Source organism: Neophocaena asiaeorientalis, unplaced genomic scaffold, assembly GCF_003031525.2.
Source record: "Neophocaena asiaeorientalis asiaeorientalis breed wild unplaced genomic scaffold, Neophocaena_asiaeorientalis_V1.1 scaffold134, whole genome shotgun sequence".
In the NCBI taxonomy this organism is placed as follows: domain Eukaryota; kingdom Metazoa; phylum Chordata; class Mammalia; order Artiodactyla; family Phocoenidae; genus Neophocaena; species Neophocaena asiaeorientalis.
The window spans coordinates 10,574,029-10,587,971 of NW_020185339.1; the positions used below are offsets into that span (position 1 = coordinate 10,574,029).

The window sequence follows — 13,943 nt, forward strand, 5'->3', positions numbered from 1 at the left end:
TGCATAGAAAATGACATAAAACAAGTAAAGCACTTAGGAAGAAAAAAGCCTGCCACACAAAGAACCCAAGAAACTTTAGTTATTTTAAGATCAAGCTCAAGGGAAAAAAGTCTAGAGTCAACATCTTCTCTTCAACCCTACCTCCAAGAGAAGTCAAAATGTTCTGGAGGCCCAAGGAGATTAAGTGGACTAACTTGTAGGAGGAAAGTGCCCAGAGGACATTTTTTTTTAATTTTAAAAAGTAAAATAGCAAGAAAAAAATTTGAGATCAAAGCTTCTTTAGACTTGAGAAAAGCTTAGAAACCTTCCCTTATCCAAGTCTGGAGAAAGAAAGAGACCGTGAGGTCTAGAACTCTGTTTTTCGCAGAGGTCTACTGAGGTGACAAGACCACTAATGGGGGGAGGGGCCCATGAAATGGGGGTACTAGTTAGGTTCCTCAGCACAAAATAGCCATATCTAAGGGAGCACTAAAGCAGCAAAGACACTAACCTCCAGGTGACCAGAAAGGCTCGGCTTGGGCAAGATACATACCGAACATTCGAGCAGCATGCACTATCTCACTTCTTTCCTGAAACTAATACGACTGACTATCAGTGTGGATGAGAACAGACGGTTCTTCGTTGTATGTTCTGGCCTGATAAAGTTCCCTGGAACATTCTCCTATTAATGGGCATGACATAAGGGGAATTCCATAAGGACAGATTAAATTTCCCATATGCTCAGAAGCATGGGGGATTTCTTTTATTCAGTGTTAAAATAATACACACTTACTAATATGTTATTTACTGTTAACATTATTAATGGCAGGTATTTGTCTATCAGATCCTTCCTGTTTTTGTTTCCCTGGTTATCCAGCTTCTATTTCATAGTTTATCTTAATTCCTAACAAACAGCCTCATCTCCTTTGCAGCTCTTTTTCAATTAGGCTAGCTGGCAAATATCCCATTCCTGGATAAATTCAAATATTTGCCTTCTTCAAACCTGTACCCATACAGCTGAGCATCACAGGAAAAAATAAGGCAATTGAGCAGTTGTGCTTTCCTCTTTTTTTTAATAAAAACTGGTTCACAGTATGTATGTATGTATGTACTTATTTATTTATTTATTTATGGTTGCATTGGGTCTTCGTTGCTGCCCACAGGCATTCTCTACTTGCGGCGAGCTGAGGCTACTCTTCATTGCAGGGCGTGGGCTTCTTATTGCGATTGCTTCTCTTGCTACTGAGCACAGGCTCTGTAGTTGTGGCGCACGGGCTTAGTTGCTCCGCGGCATGTGGGATCTTCTGGGACCAGGGCTCGAACCCGTGTCCCCTGCATTGGCAGGCAGATTCTTAACCACTGCACCACCAGGAAAGCCCCTGTGCTTTCTTATAAATTCATAAGCACCAAACTCAAATAGGCACTCAATAAAACCAGGAAGCCGTGCCTTCCTATTCTTCCCAATCCTTAATCTTCAAATCCGTCTACTGGGCAGCATTACCTCACTTTCAGCTATTGACCTTGCCTCAGATAACACTAAAAACATAGAATTTGGAATTCCCTGGCGGTCTAGTGGTGTTTTCACTGTCGTGGCCTCAGGTTTGATCCCTGGTAAGGGAACTAAGATCCCACAAGCCTCAAAGTGTGGCATAAATAAATAAACAATTAATTTTGTAAAAAGAATTCATCAGAAAATGAACTCCTTTATTTTCCAATTGCCAAATTTACTGGAAGGGTCTCTCCTATCAAAGACCAGTCTTTTTACTGTCTCAAGAACCAAAATCCCAGTTGTCTCTTTCTTCTGCAACATTATCAAACTCTTCTGTCCTGACTCCTTCTCTACCAGTCTAAAATGAGTACAACTGTCTCCCATCTTTAAAAAACAAAACAGAAACTTTCCTTAGCCCTTATCCTCTTCTATCTACCTACCCTGTTTTTCTGATCTCCTTCCTTGGCAAATTTAAAATATTTTATCCTACATACACTATCTCTACTTAGGTATTTCCCATCCTCTCTTTTCTTTTTGGATTAATTTTTATTGGGGTATAGTTGCTTTGCAATGTGTGTTATTTTCTACTGTACAGCAAAATGAATCAGCTATACATATACATATACCCACTCCTTTTTGGATTTCCTTCCCATTTAGGTCCCCACAGGGCATTAAGTAGAGTTCCCTGAGCTATACATTATGTTCTCATTAGTTATCTATTTTATACATAGTATCAATAGTGTATATGTGTCAATCCCAGTCTCCCAATTCCTCCAGACTCCCTCTTCCCCCTTGGTATCCATACATTTGTTCTCTACATCTATGTCTCTATTTCTGCTTTGCAAATAAGATCATCTATACCATTTTTCTAGATTCCACATATATGTGTTAATATACATTTGTTTTTCTCTTTCTGACTTACTTCACTCTGTATGACACTCTTTAACCTATTCCACTAAAGTCATTAAGCTGCAAACTGCCAAAAGGAACACTTTTTAGTCTTTATTCTGCTCTACCCCTTGGCTGCATTTAACCTCCTTGGTCACTTTCTTTTTATTGAAATAGGCTTTTTTCTTGACACGAGTAACACCATACCCTTGGCGTTCTGCCTGCCTCTTTATTTATTCCACCTCAGCCTCTTTTACCAGCCCCCTCCTCTTCCTTCAACCTCCAACTGCTACAGCCCTTCAGGGCTTGGTCTCAGGCCTTCAACCCAGAAACTGCAGAATCATTCCTAGGTACTTTTTCTCCCTCATCTCTCAACTACCATACTCTTCACCCAATCTATCCCAAGGTCCATTTCATTCTCCCTTCAAAAAACATTTTGAATCCATCCATGTCTCTGTACATCTACTAACTATTTAAGCCTCTATCATCTCTCACCTGAATATTAAAATATCTTCCTAATTTTATTACCTGATTCCTCCTCTCTTGGTATGCTGATTGCTCCAATCCCAATGTATTACTACAATTAGTCAGATAACTATTTTAAATATAAATAGAGCCATGTTACATCCCAGTCTTAAAACTGTTGAATAGCCTCCCACTGCACTCAGAATAAAACCCAACCCTCTTAAGCACAGTGCACTTTGGCATCCGACAATTAGCTCCTGCCCTCATCTCCCCCCTCATCTCTTGCCCCTACTAACGGTGCTCATCTATGCTAGTTTCTTTATTTTCCTTGAAAATGCTCAGTTCCTTCCCTCAGCCCTTTGCACAAGCCCTTCCACCTTTCTGGAATGATCTCCCCAGACCCCCACCTCTTTCTCATCCTTCAGAACTGAAGACACATGCCTTCTCCCCAAGAAGGATTTTCTAAACACCTAACCTAAAGTTACCTGACCCACCCATCCATATGTTATCACACAACATCCGATTTTTTTCCTGCCTAGCATTTATCACACTTAGTAAATAGGCCTGTATTTGCTTTTTTCCTTTTTAGCATCAATCCTATCCAGTGGTATGATTCATGAGATCAGGGGACATATCTGCTGTGTGCAGCATGCCCTGAATGCTTGGTATTTATCATAGTATCTAACACTGAGTGGCTATGTAATACATATGTGTGGAATAAATGAATAACTGAACATATCTGATGGGTGAACAACATGGATATAAAACTATAGAGAGCTGATGCAGCAATAGAAATCACAATTTTGGTTTATTAGCACAAAGCACTAAGAAAAGTTTTTAATACTAAAATGAGTTATTGCTCTTAAGGGGGGGAAAATGATCTGTAACATAATCATAGAGAGAGATCTTGAGCAGAAGAGAAAAGATGAATACGAGAAACTGACTGCAAAAGGAAATGAGATGCAGGATGACAAATGGATATCCCCATTTCTTTGTGTGTCATACTAACACAGAGCCTTCTCTTCCACAGACAGAAACACAAAGGTAGATCAACATGGAATTCTGACTAACACAGAGCCTTCTCTTCCATAGACAGAAACACAAAGGTAGATCAACATGGAATTTTGACTAACACAGAGCCTTCTCTTCCATAGACAGAAACACAAAGGTAGATCAACATGGAATTTTGAATACATTTGAACCTTTTGTAAGATAGGTTCTAAATACATAACTTAGGATAGGTCTTTATAGCACTCCTCTCAAGCCACTAATTTATAACATATGGTTTTTCAGAACGATAATTTTGACATTTAGATATGATAGGGAAAAGAAGTTGCATAAATGTTATGGTTCATTATTTTTATAACTAGTGAATATTTATAAATAGTTATGTTATAAAAAAGTAGAACTTTAGTTTTTTAAACAGATAAACACATGGATAAATATGTCATAAAAAAGTAAGTGATAAGAGTGAAATGCAAGAGAATATATGGAAGTTTTCAACCTCAATTGTGATAAAAATATATACATTGAAATAGCAATTTTTTACTTATTAAATTAGTAAGAAATTTATTTTGAAAATAAGACACAATGTTGTTTGCTTAGTGTATTATAAAAAGAGAACTTTCAAACTTTATTTCTACCATTATATATTGGCTTAATATTTCAGAAGAAAAATTGATAATATGCTTCGAGAAATATAGATGAAAAGACAATCAAAATATAATGGGAAAATCTATAATTTAAAAATTGTTACAGTGTTGTTTATTTAACAAAAATTGGAAAGCAATCTAAATGTTTGCCAACAAGGAAAAAGCTAAAAATATAATGTACATCTATGCCATAATACTAGTATTAAACTATATACTAGAACCACCAAGCACTTATGAAAATGTGAGTAAAAAGGAAAAAAAAACCTTCCCAACCTAGAAGGTTTCTTTAGCATCAAAACTTTCAACATTGCCAAATATATACTTCTAGGCTATTACATGAACATTCTGAAATGAGAACATAAAATAAGAGAAAAAATAAATTTAAAAAGGAAACGAAAGAAAACTGCTGATACAAGAGCTAAGTAGGTTAGAGAAAAATGCCTCTAAGGCAAGTTTATTGTGCCTCTGAACTAGCAATCTAACCGAATGGTAACGTTTACAAGGAGGGAGAGAGTGTTTGCAGATAGGTATACATACCCCAGTGTGTGCAAGTCACTGATCTGTATGCATTTACACACATACCAATATACGAATATGTCACCCATTAGCCAAATGCGTCAAATCATTTCACAAATACATTTTAAAGATATCAAAAACATCATTTTATAGTATCAACCCTATGCGTTAAAATGAATAACATATCTTGAGCTCTTAACTAACAGGCAAAAGAAAACCAGTAAGAATAAGTTTCTAAAGCCTCCCATCAAGCTGGGTAAATGCTTGTGGGATGAACAAATAGAGATATATGTCATTACTAATGAAGGCTTTTTAGTTAATGCTATATAGTCACAGTAGTCAACTAACATTTAATTCAAAGGCAAAATGATAAGGATTCAATCACTAGCTGTATACAAACAAATTCATTGAAATTGAGGAATAGAAGTTATTTTCTCTGACTAAGAAATACGAATAGCTATTGCTATTTAACTTTTTAAAGTACTTGATTTTTATTAGAGATAGTATTCTTGATTCTCAAATCCATGGAATCTTTCCTTAAAATTAATATTTTTCTCTATAGCGTAGTCATTAATTTTAGCTTTGTAGTTGGTCTTTAATAAGTTAAATGTTAATTAGGTCAAATCCAATGACTAAACATCATCAATGATAGTATTATTATCACATGGTATTGACTGATCACAAGAAATTATTATGATGAGTTAACTTTTCTACCTATACCATACCTAAAACTGCATAGTGATTTAAGTGAAACACGGAGAAATTGAACAAAACCTATCTATGGTCATTTAATTTTAGATTAAGCATGATTCAGCTCCCATCTGGATAAAAGCACAATACAATCTCTTCAGAAAGGAAATTAACTTTGACACATGGTCTCTGTTCCTCTGTTATTTTCTGACTTTTCATTTATCTAAAAACCTACATGCAAGGGAGCAAACACTCTTTCACAAACATAAGCTTGCAGTTTTCAAATAAAAATCCTGTATACGTATGTTAACATATAACTTCTCACTAGAACACAAGTTGAGTTTGTTGTTGCTACTAATAATCCCTATAGCTCTGTGCTGTCATCACCTTTAGGCTATCAGAATTTTATGAGCACAAACCAATAATAATGATATTTCCCTTTTGCTTTTTATCCACACCTCATTGCCTTACATTGATTTGCATAAGCAATTTCCACCCTGATAATTGGAGGCAAACATCTTTTTGTAGGTTACCTTATGGAAAAGAGCAGTTAAATACTAATGAAGAGAAATCTTTCTTTATTCAACCACATTTTAAATGATATTGAATTACCCTCATTGGATAAGCAGGAGGGTGACTCACTTTCTGACATGGATTTCAGAGTGAGTTTGTATCAAGTTTAGCAATGATCTTTCTCCATAATTTCAGTTCCCTGGTATTGCCTCATAACAACATGAAGAATGGTACTGCCAGATCATTAAAACAATACTGTTTTGTTTGAAAAGAAAAAGCAGTAGTTATGTACTAATTATTTTTTAATAGCTACTGAGCCAATCAATGTTATCTGAGGATTTCAAAATTATAGCTTTAATCTTTTATTTCCAAAAAACTCAAAGAAAAATTTAAAAACTGTTACTAGGGAGATTAAAACAAGTAAAAATGAACTAAGAAAGGTTAAATTCATGTGAAAACAATTCTACCTAAAAGAATCCTTATCTGAATTATTTACTTTAAAAATAAGCCTAGAATACTTATGTAAGAACGAGGATTTGAGCTGTGGAAGCTTAAAATATAAAAACCAGGTAAAAGAAGTAGATCCTAATTTACTGGATCTATACACATAAACATTGCTACATATGGGCGAAAACTAATATATATGTACTTAATAAGAAGTCTAGGAAATTAAAAATGTGAGAATTTCAGAAAGATTCAGCAATTCTTACAGTAATAGGGTTTGAGCATGAGGTGAACTAAAATGACACACAGAACACAGTGCCACCGAAGCCAACTGAAGAAAGTGATTCAAGGACTTCTGGGTTACGACGGTGAATTGAACAACCACATCTAAGTTCACTCCCTCCCAAAACCTGACTAGGGCTACATTGAGTGTATGGGTGTTGTTTCTTTGTGACACCAAAATTTCTTGATTTTCTGAAATCTAGCGGTGGCTTTCCTGACTTTCACTTCACTAACCCTCCCAACAGGGTCAAAGCCAAATTGTCTTAATACTCAGATGATTAAGTGAAGATTCAAGGACACTTTTGCACATCTAGTTAACAAATTTTCCCATCAAATTGAAATAGCTGTCCTAAATTAAAGTATCAAACCCAAATTGTCTAGCTAGAAAAATGCATTAAATGTCTTAGATGCAGAGAATCTGAAAGATGAAAAAAATCTTAGAGAGCATTTAATTCTACTCTTGCATTTTGTAACTATAAAGTCAGAGGCCACGGAAGGTTTAGTGACTAGCAGAAAGCCCATCATTAATTAGAAACAGGAATAAGAATTGTTTCTCCCTACTTATTCCATTGCTTCGTGTCCCAAAATATGCCAGCTGTTGATTTGCGAAATCGATTATGGAAGAACAATAGCTACACAGAGTTTGCAAAAATACAAATATTTCTATGTTTTTAAAAGTGTATTATTTACAAGTGGCATACATGATCCAACAAGGGTTCAAGCTTCGTTTGCTGTGTTTCGCTTTCAATTTAAACATCAAAACAAAACAGAAGCTGGCATTAATGGTAGTCAGGACTAATTTTTTATGACTGTATATACTGTCTATTACATTCTAAATAGATAGAATGTATGTTCTGTCTATTACATACTGTAAGAAGTTTTGAGGCAACTTATTTTAAAAATTATGCAAGACTGAACCATTTAAGCATCAGACAAAATTCAAGAAATAAGGGAAGCAGACCAAAAAATCAAGAAGATCAGACCAAGGGAAGTTGTGATTATTCACTATAAAAGTGTTTACCACCAGACTTTCTGATAGCTGATCAAATGGATTTATGGGTACTAGGAGTCCCTTCCTACTGAAGGATATACATATAAGTTGAAACCTGAAATAGTTGTCCAGTACAAAATATTACAAAAGTTAGAAAAATGTACTTGAATCCATACTCAAATACTTGCTAAGTTAAATATAAACATGTGAACTGACCCATCTTTCTATATTATTATATTTAATATACAATTATATTTATAGTTTATTTTATATCTATGTATATTTATTATGATATATCATATATTTATTTATATTATATTTTAAATTTATATCGTGTAAATATATCATATTTATATATTTGTGGTTGTATTTGTAAAAAATGTTTGCTTTGTTCCCAAAAGAGCTTAAGATGGTTAGTTAGGATATAAAAAATACAAGAGAACACAAGTTTTAGAAGAAACCACCATTATACTATTGTCCCTGTGTGAAACATAAGGTCCAAGTACTAAAACAAAAAGAAAAAAAAAAGGAAAGGAAAGATGGAGGAGGGAAGAAAGAAGAAAGGAAGAGAGGGAGGAAGGAAGGGAGGCAGAGGGAGAGAGGGAGGGGAAATATAAGAAAAATGTAGTATCTGCAACTTGGGATGCCTACATCTATAAATCTAACCCTGGCTCTGTCTGCAAATATAAACTTCCATTTGTCAACACAGAAATATCCGTGGTTAATGTAAAGACAATTAATAGATTTTCCAGCAGAGGTAAGTGCTGACCGTCCAGATTAGCTCTTTCAACAACATGTAAACCAAGACTCCCCAGAGCCTTGTGGATGGGAAATATATTAATATCAACTCTGTGACCACTCAGTACCATGACATGAAGTGTCTGTTCAGGAGGTCATTCCCAAACTGTATTCCATACATCTTCCTGCACAAGAGATGATAATTTATCACTTAGATGTAGGGATCTATTGTAAACTAACCCAAACTGCTGATGATACACTAAATAGACATAGGGATCTACTGTAAACGAATCCAAACTGCTGATGATACACTAAATCAGTTTGAGTGATGAGTATAAATAAAGCTGCAAGGGAAGTACCGAAGGATAAAGATCTATCTGATCAATGAGATGTCACAAGGCAAATGAAATGCAATGTTGACAAACACAGAGTTCCACAGTTGAAAATTAACCAAATCAAGTATCAGAGCATAAAGGCACACACATTAAAACAAGCTTCAAATGAAAGTTTAATATAATGGGGGTCAGAGGGTATAGTCTAACTGTTTCAGATAAAACTGAACGGACTGGGTCAGTAGAAAAGGGTGAATTAAATATTGATGTATTTTGCGTACTACAGAAATTGTGACAAGATAAAGAAAAATGTTGCAAAACAATCATTCTTTCCAGATAACATAACTATAGTTATTCAATCTGCCAAGCAAATCTATACACGCAAGTGAGAAAAAAAACCAATAAAAATTGTATACAGAAAATGATTTCACATCAACTTGCTACTAGGAAATCAAATTCAGTTTGTGTAGCCCTTATGAAAGCTTAGATATTCTGTGGAACTGTACTGTCATGCTACAACTTCAGTGGGAAAAACAAAGGAGTGGGGATAAGGAAGGATGTTTCTCCAGACAGTTGATATTCATGGAGGGCACACCTAGAGAAAAAAGATTTTCCTAACTATGTGATCAGAATAGAGACTTTAGCACCCAGCAGACAGGTTCAACTGAATTCAGCTATTCTGAAGGTGTCCCTAATGGGAAGAGCTGATTTTAAAGTAAATTTCAACCCCTGCTGGGACAATTCGGTAAAAAAACTTTCTAAGGGAAATTATTCTTCAAGAAATTTATATATTTTTTCTCTGTTGTGTTAACGTATTTATAGCTTTGTCATAACATTTAACTCTTGCTTTGTATTTTATCTTTTGGTTTATTTTGGGTAAAGATAGAATTACACTACTAAAATATGACCTGATCCCATATGTAGTTTATTTAAATTTCAGAATGAAAAGCTTACTAAGAACAGCTAAGATTGATTGCTCTCTCTGTCTTAGCATAATTGTATTTCAGGTGAACATCAATTTACTTTAAGGACACTTCTAAGTAGAATGCATCATAAATAATTCATCAATCACAGCTGCTAGGAACATGATTTACTCCAACTGATTCAATGGAATAAAAGTTCTATTTTTCTATATTTGCTTTCAAGAATTTAAGAATCCTCCTTTTCTAAGAATCTACTGCCAGATTCCATACTTCACACTATAAATGTATTATAATAAAACTGTTTCTTTTTTCCCCCTTTTTTTAAAACAGTGCATTTTCTAATTTAAAAAAACATTTAAATATACTTGGAAAAAATAACAATCTATGTATGTCAACATTAAAAGAGCAAACAACATAAAAGGCACATATCTGAAAAAAAGCATTAACAATTTCTCAAATACATAATTCTAAGAAGGCTAACATAACTTGTTTTCACTTTATATGAACTTTTAAATGGAAGAAAAGGGAATCAGACTTCCATAAAATCTTGTATAGAATACTTAGGATCTAATATATTTGAAAATTACTTCCGTTTTAAAATGCATATTAAAGAGATTCTAAATGGTATAACAGTTGGAGTTTTGTGGGTTGGTATGGAATCTTGTCTACCACTTTCATTTGTCATGTGGAACGACACTGTTTACCTTATTCATCTTAAAGTTTTCCATCAAATTCAGCATTTCTGTATTAGCAATTTCCCAAGTTGTGAAATATCTTTAAAATAAATACAGGAGGGGCTTCCCTGGTGGCACAGTGGTTGGGAATCCGCTTGCCAATGCTGGGGACATGGGTTCGAGACCTGGTCTGGGAAGATCCCACATGCCACGGACCAACTAAGCCTGTGCGCCACAGCTACTGAAGCCCGCGTGCCTAGAAGCCTGTGCTCCACAACAAGAGAAGCCCGCACACCACAGCAAGGAGTGGCCCCTGAAAGCCCGTGCGCAGCAACGAAGACCCAAAGCAGCCATAAATAAATAAATAAATGGGGAAAAAAATAAATGCAGGAACAAGGAAAAGTGTAAGAGAAAATAGAAAGCATTTTACTTACTTGCAAACCCCTCTGAAATACTGAATGGCCCATAAAATTAGCCAGCATTCTAATTAAAGCAGCACCCTGTAAGAAAGAGTATTTTTTTAAAAGAAAGATAAAAACATTTCAACCAAGTCACATGATTCTAAAATTATTCCATACCCATAAAAAATAATTTGCTTCATTCATGCTATTTTATTCTTTAAAATAGTTAAGAAATAAGAGAATTATGAATGAAATACTTCACTTAGAGGTAACAATTGCATTTTTTGTTTTGTGGATCTAAAAGTTTTGTGGATATAAAACCAATGACTTCAAAATAGAAGTCTCTTGGATAAAATCTCTCAGAGCAATAATAAGCTGTAATTCAGGAATAATAAAAGTTTTATTGAGCACTGTATATGACAAAGTTAATAAGACATGGTTCATGTACTCACAAGTTCATAATCTAGTAAGGGAGGGACAACCATGTTAATAAATAATCATGTTAAAACACAGCTTTGAAGTAACACAGCTACATACTCTACCCCTGGTCCAATCAAGAATAATTTAGCCATAGAAGTGGACAGTAGGAGTGCCAAGCAGTCGGACTGCTTGGGTTCAAATCCTGGCTCTGGCATTACCCTCCATGTTTACCCAGGAGAAGTATTTAACCCCTCTGTTCCTCACTTTTCTCAGTTGTAAAGTGTAGGCAATAATAGCCCCAATTTACTATGGTTGTTCTGAAATTTAAATATATTACTGTATGTAAGCAGTTCAAGCTGGGTTTGAAAAACAGTAACCATGATAGAAATATTAGCTGTCAGTATTATATCAAGCTAATGATTTTTATTTCCTGTTTCTTTTTCCCTTTTAGAGTCTTCTATAAATCCATATACAAGTAGAACACTTACGTGGCTGATATAAATATTTAGACTAATAGAAGAAAATACTAATTTAAGAGTCTATCTCACTTTGAGAACAGTTATTTTATTGTAGAGCAATATCAGTGCAAAAAGCCTGACACACAATCAATGTGAAACATTCCAAGAAATGATGGCTAAGCCTGGATGATCACAAATCTGTATGTAAAATATAAATAAGCCTTCAAGGAGATATTTCAATCTGCACCAAATTGTATGACGCAGTGAATTATAAGCAGCAAAAGTTTAAATATAAATGATAGCCTGGTTTTAAGGGAAATAAATCCCTTTATGACTACATTTCCCACTTCATACTTGTTACAAATTCATACCTGTCAATAACTAATTTCTTACCAGGTGTCTCTTTTTTATAAGAGAATCATAAGAACCACATATAGACTCATCCTGCCTGGGGCTGGACTGCAGCAGCCAGTACAGAGATACAAGAATGAATTTCCATTGCTTGTTACCAGAATTGTTTCCTGTAATTCCAAATTTTTAATGCAATACAGTACTCAGGCTCCTGAATCACCATTAAAGAAATGTCTCAAAAACTTTCAGTCATCACCACAGTTGCTCTCAAAACTGGTGTTTTATTCACAACTCAACAAATGATGAGCTGGACAAGCCACAGAGTTGTATGCCTCTTCTGGTATATTTTCTTCCCACACCTTCTACTCTTTGCTCTTTCTTTTGCTTCTTAGTCTGTATCTTCTGCACACTTGTATAAATCCATAAAATATAAGCATTTATGATTCAATCTGGGGACCAGGTTAGAATTCCCTTTAGAACTTATCAACTCTGCTCCTTGAATTTCCTTGACAAGCTCCCCTCCTATATATTTCCCAATCTAATCTACCCACCCTGAGGATGGAAACTGTCAGTTCGGCAGAAAAACTAACCCTTGCCACCCAGGGTGTGAGACAGAATCTCGAGCAGCCAACTCAAACTTTCCTTCAGTACAGAATAGCCATCTTCAGATGATTTAAGTGCTTCCCTCTAGGTAATAAAGACTTGGTCTCTTGTTGGGCTGTAAGCTGTAAAAACTACCAGTTTAGCATGGGCTAATGGCAAAAGAGTTCTTCCTAACCATAAAGAATATACCGGCCTTCCCTGGTGGCACAGTCGTTGAGAATCTACCTGTCAGTGCAGGGGACACGGGTTCAAGCCCTGGTCCGGGAGGATCCCACACGCCGGCGAGCAACTAAGCCCGTACGCCACAATTACTAAGCCTGCACTCTAGAGCCTTCAAGCCATAACTACTGAAGCCCGTGCACCTAGAGCCTGTGCTCCCCAACAAGAGAAGCCACCGCAATGAGAAGCTTGCACACTGCAACGAAGAGTAGACCCTGCTCGCCACAACTAGAGAAAAGCCCGCACGCAGCAACGAAGACCCAATGCAGCCAAAAATAAATTAATTAATTAATTTAAAAAAAGAAAAGAATGTACCCATTTTCCTGTCTAGGTTGAGCTGTAGCAGAGTACTAACAGGAAAGAAAACCTGGAAATATAATCAATATTTAAAAGTTATATAATATCACTGAACTCCCTATTATTATATTGTATAATTTAATTAACTTTTCAAAAATATGTCTGTCTTGTCAAGTTGAACATTTTAAGTTCTCCAGAGTAGTATGCATGCGTTCTTCTATATTTAACTAGCCTTTTCTTTCCAAAGCTCAATTTTAAAAATCTCTATTTCATAGAACTTCATAGGCAGATGGGCTCTCCAAGTGTCATCATGCAGCCAACACATACTAAGTACCTACTATATATGGGTTATAACAAAGATCGTACCTTTTAATGCAGGCAAAACTCATTGTAAACCTTTGTTCAAAAAAGAAAACAATGAATCCCCTTTCACTGTGTCTTTAAAATATTTTTCCACCAAAGTAAATATAATTTACAACATTGTAATTTATACTCACTTGTGATTCAAAATTCTAGCCCCAATCAAGCAAACTGGATGTTACATAGCCTAAATACCTTTATGGGAAATAAATATACTATTTCTGCAAGATCTGTATAATTCTGAAACTTAATCAAGAA

At 35.3% G+C, this 13,943-nt stretch overlaps 1 protein-coding gene across 1 annotated transcript in view; it reads right to left on the bottom strand.

The window, feature by feature from the left end:
• The window catches only part of TRHDE (thyrotropin releasing hormone degrading enzyme), a 384,497-nt gene that overhangs the window by 100,764 nt on the left and 269,790 nt on the right, over positions 1-13,943 (bottom strand). The window contains exon 7 of the mRNA XM_024736370.1: positions 11,011-11,076. Coding sequence (XP_024592138.1) covers positions 11,011-11,076 — 66 coding nt within the window. The remainder of the gene's footprint in view (positions 1-11,010; positions 11,077-13,943) is intronic.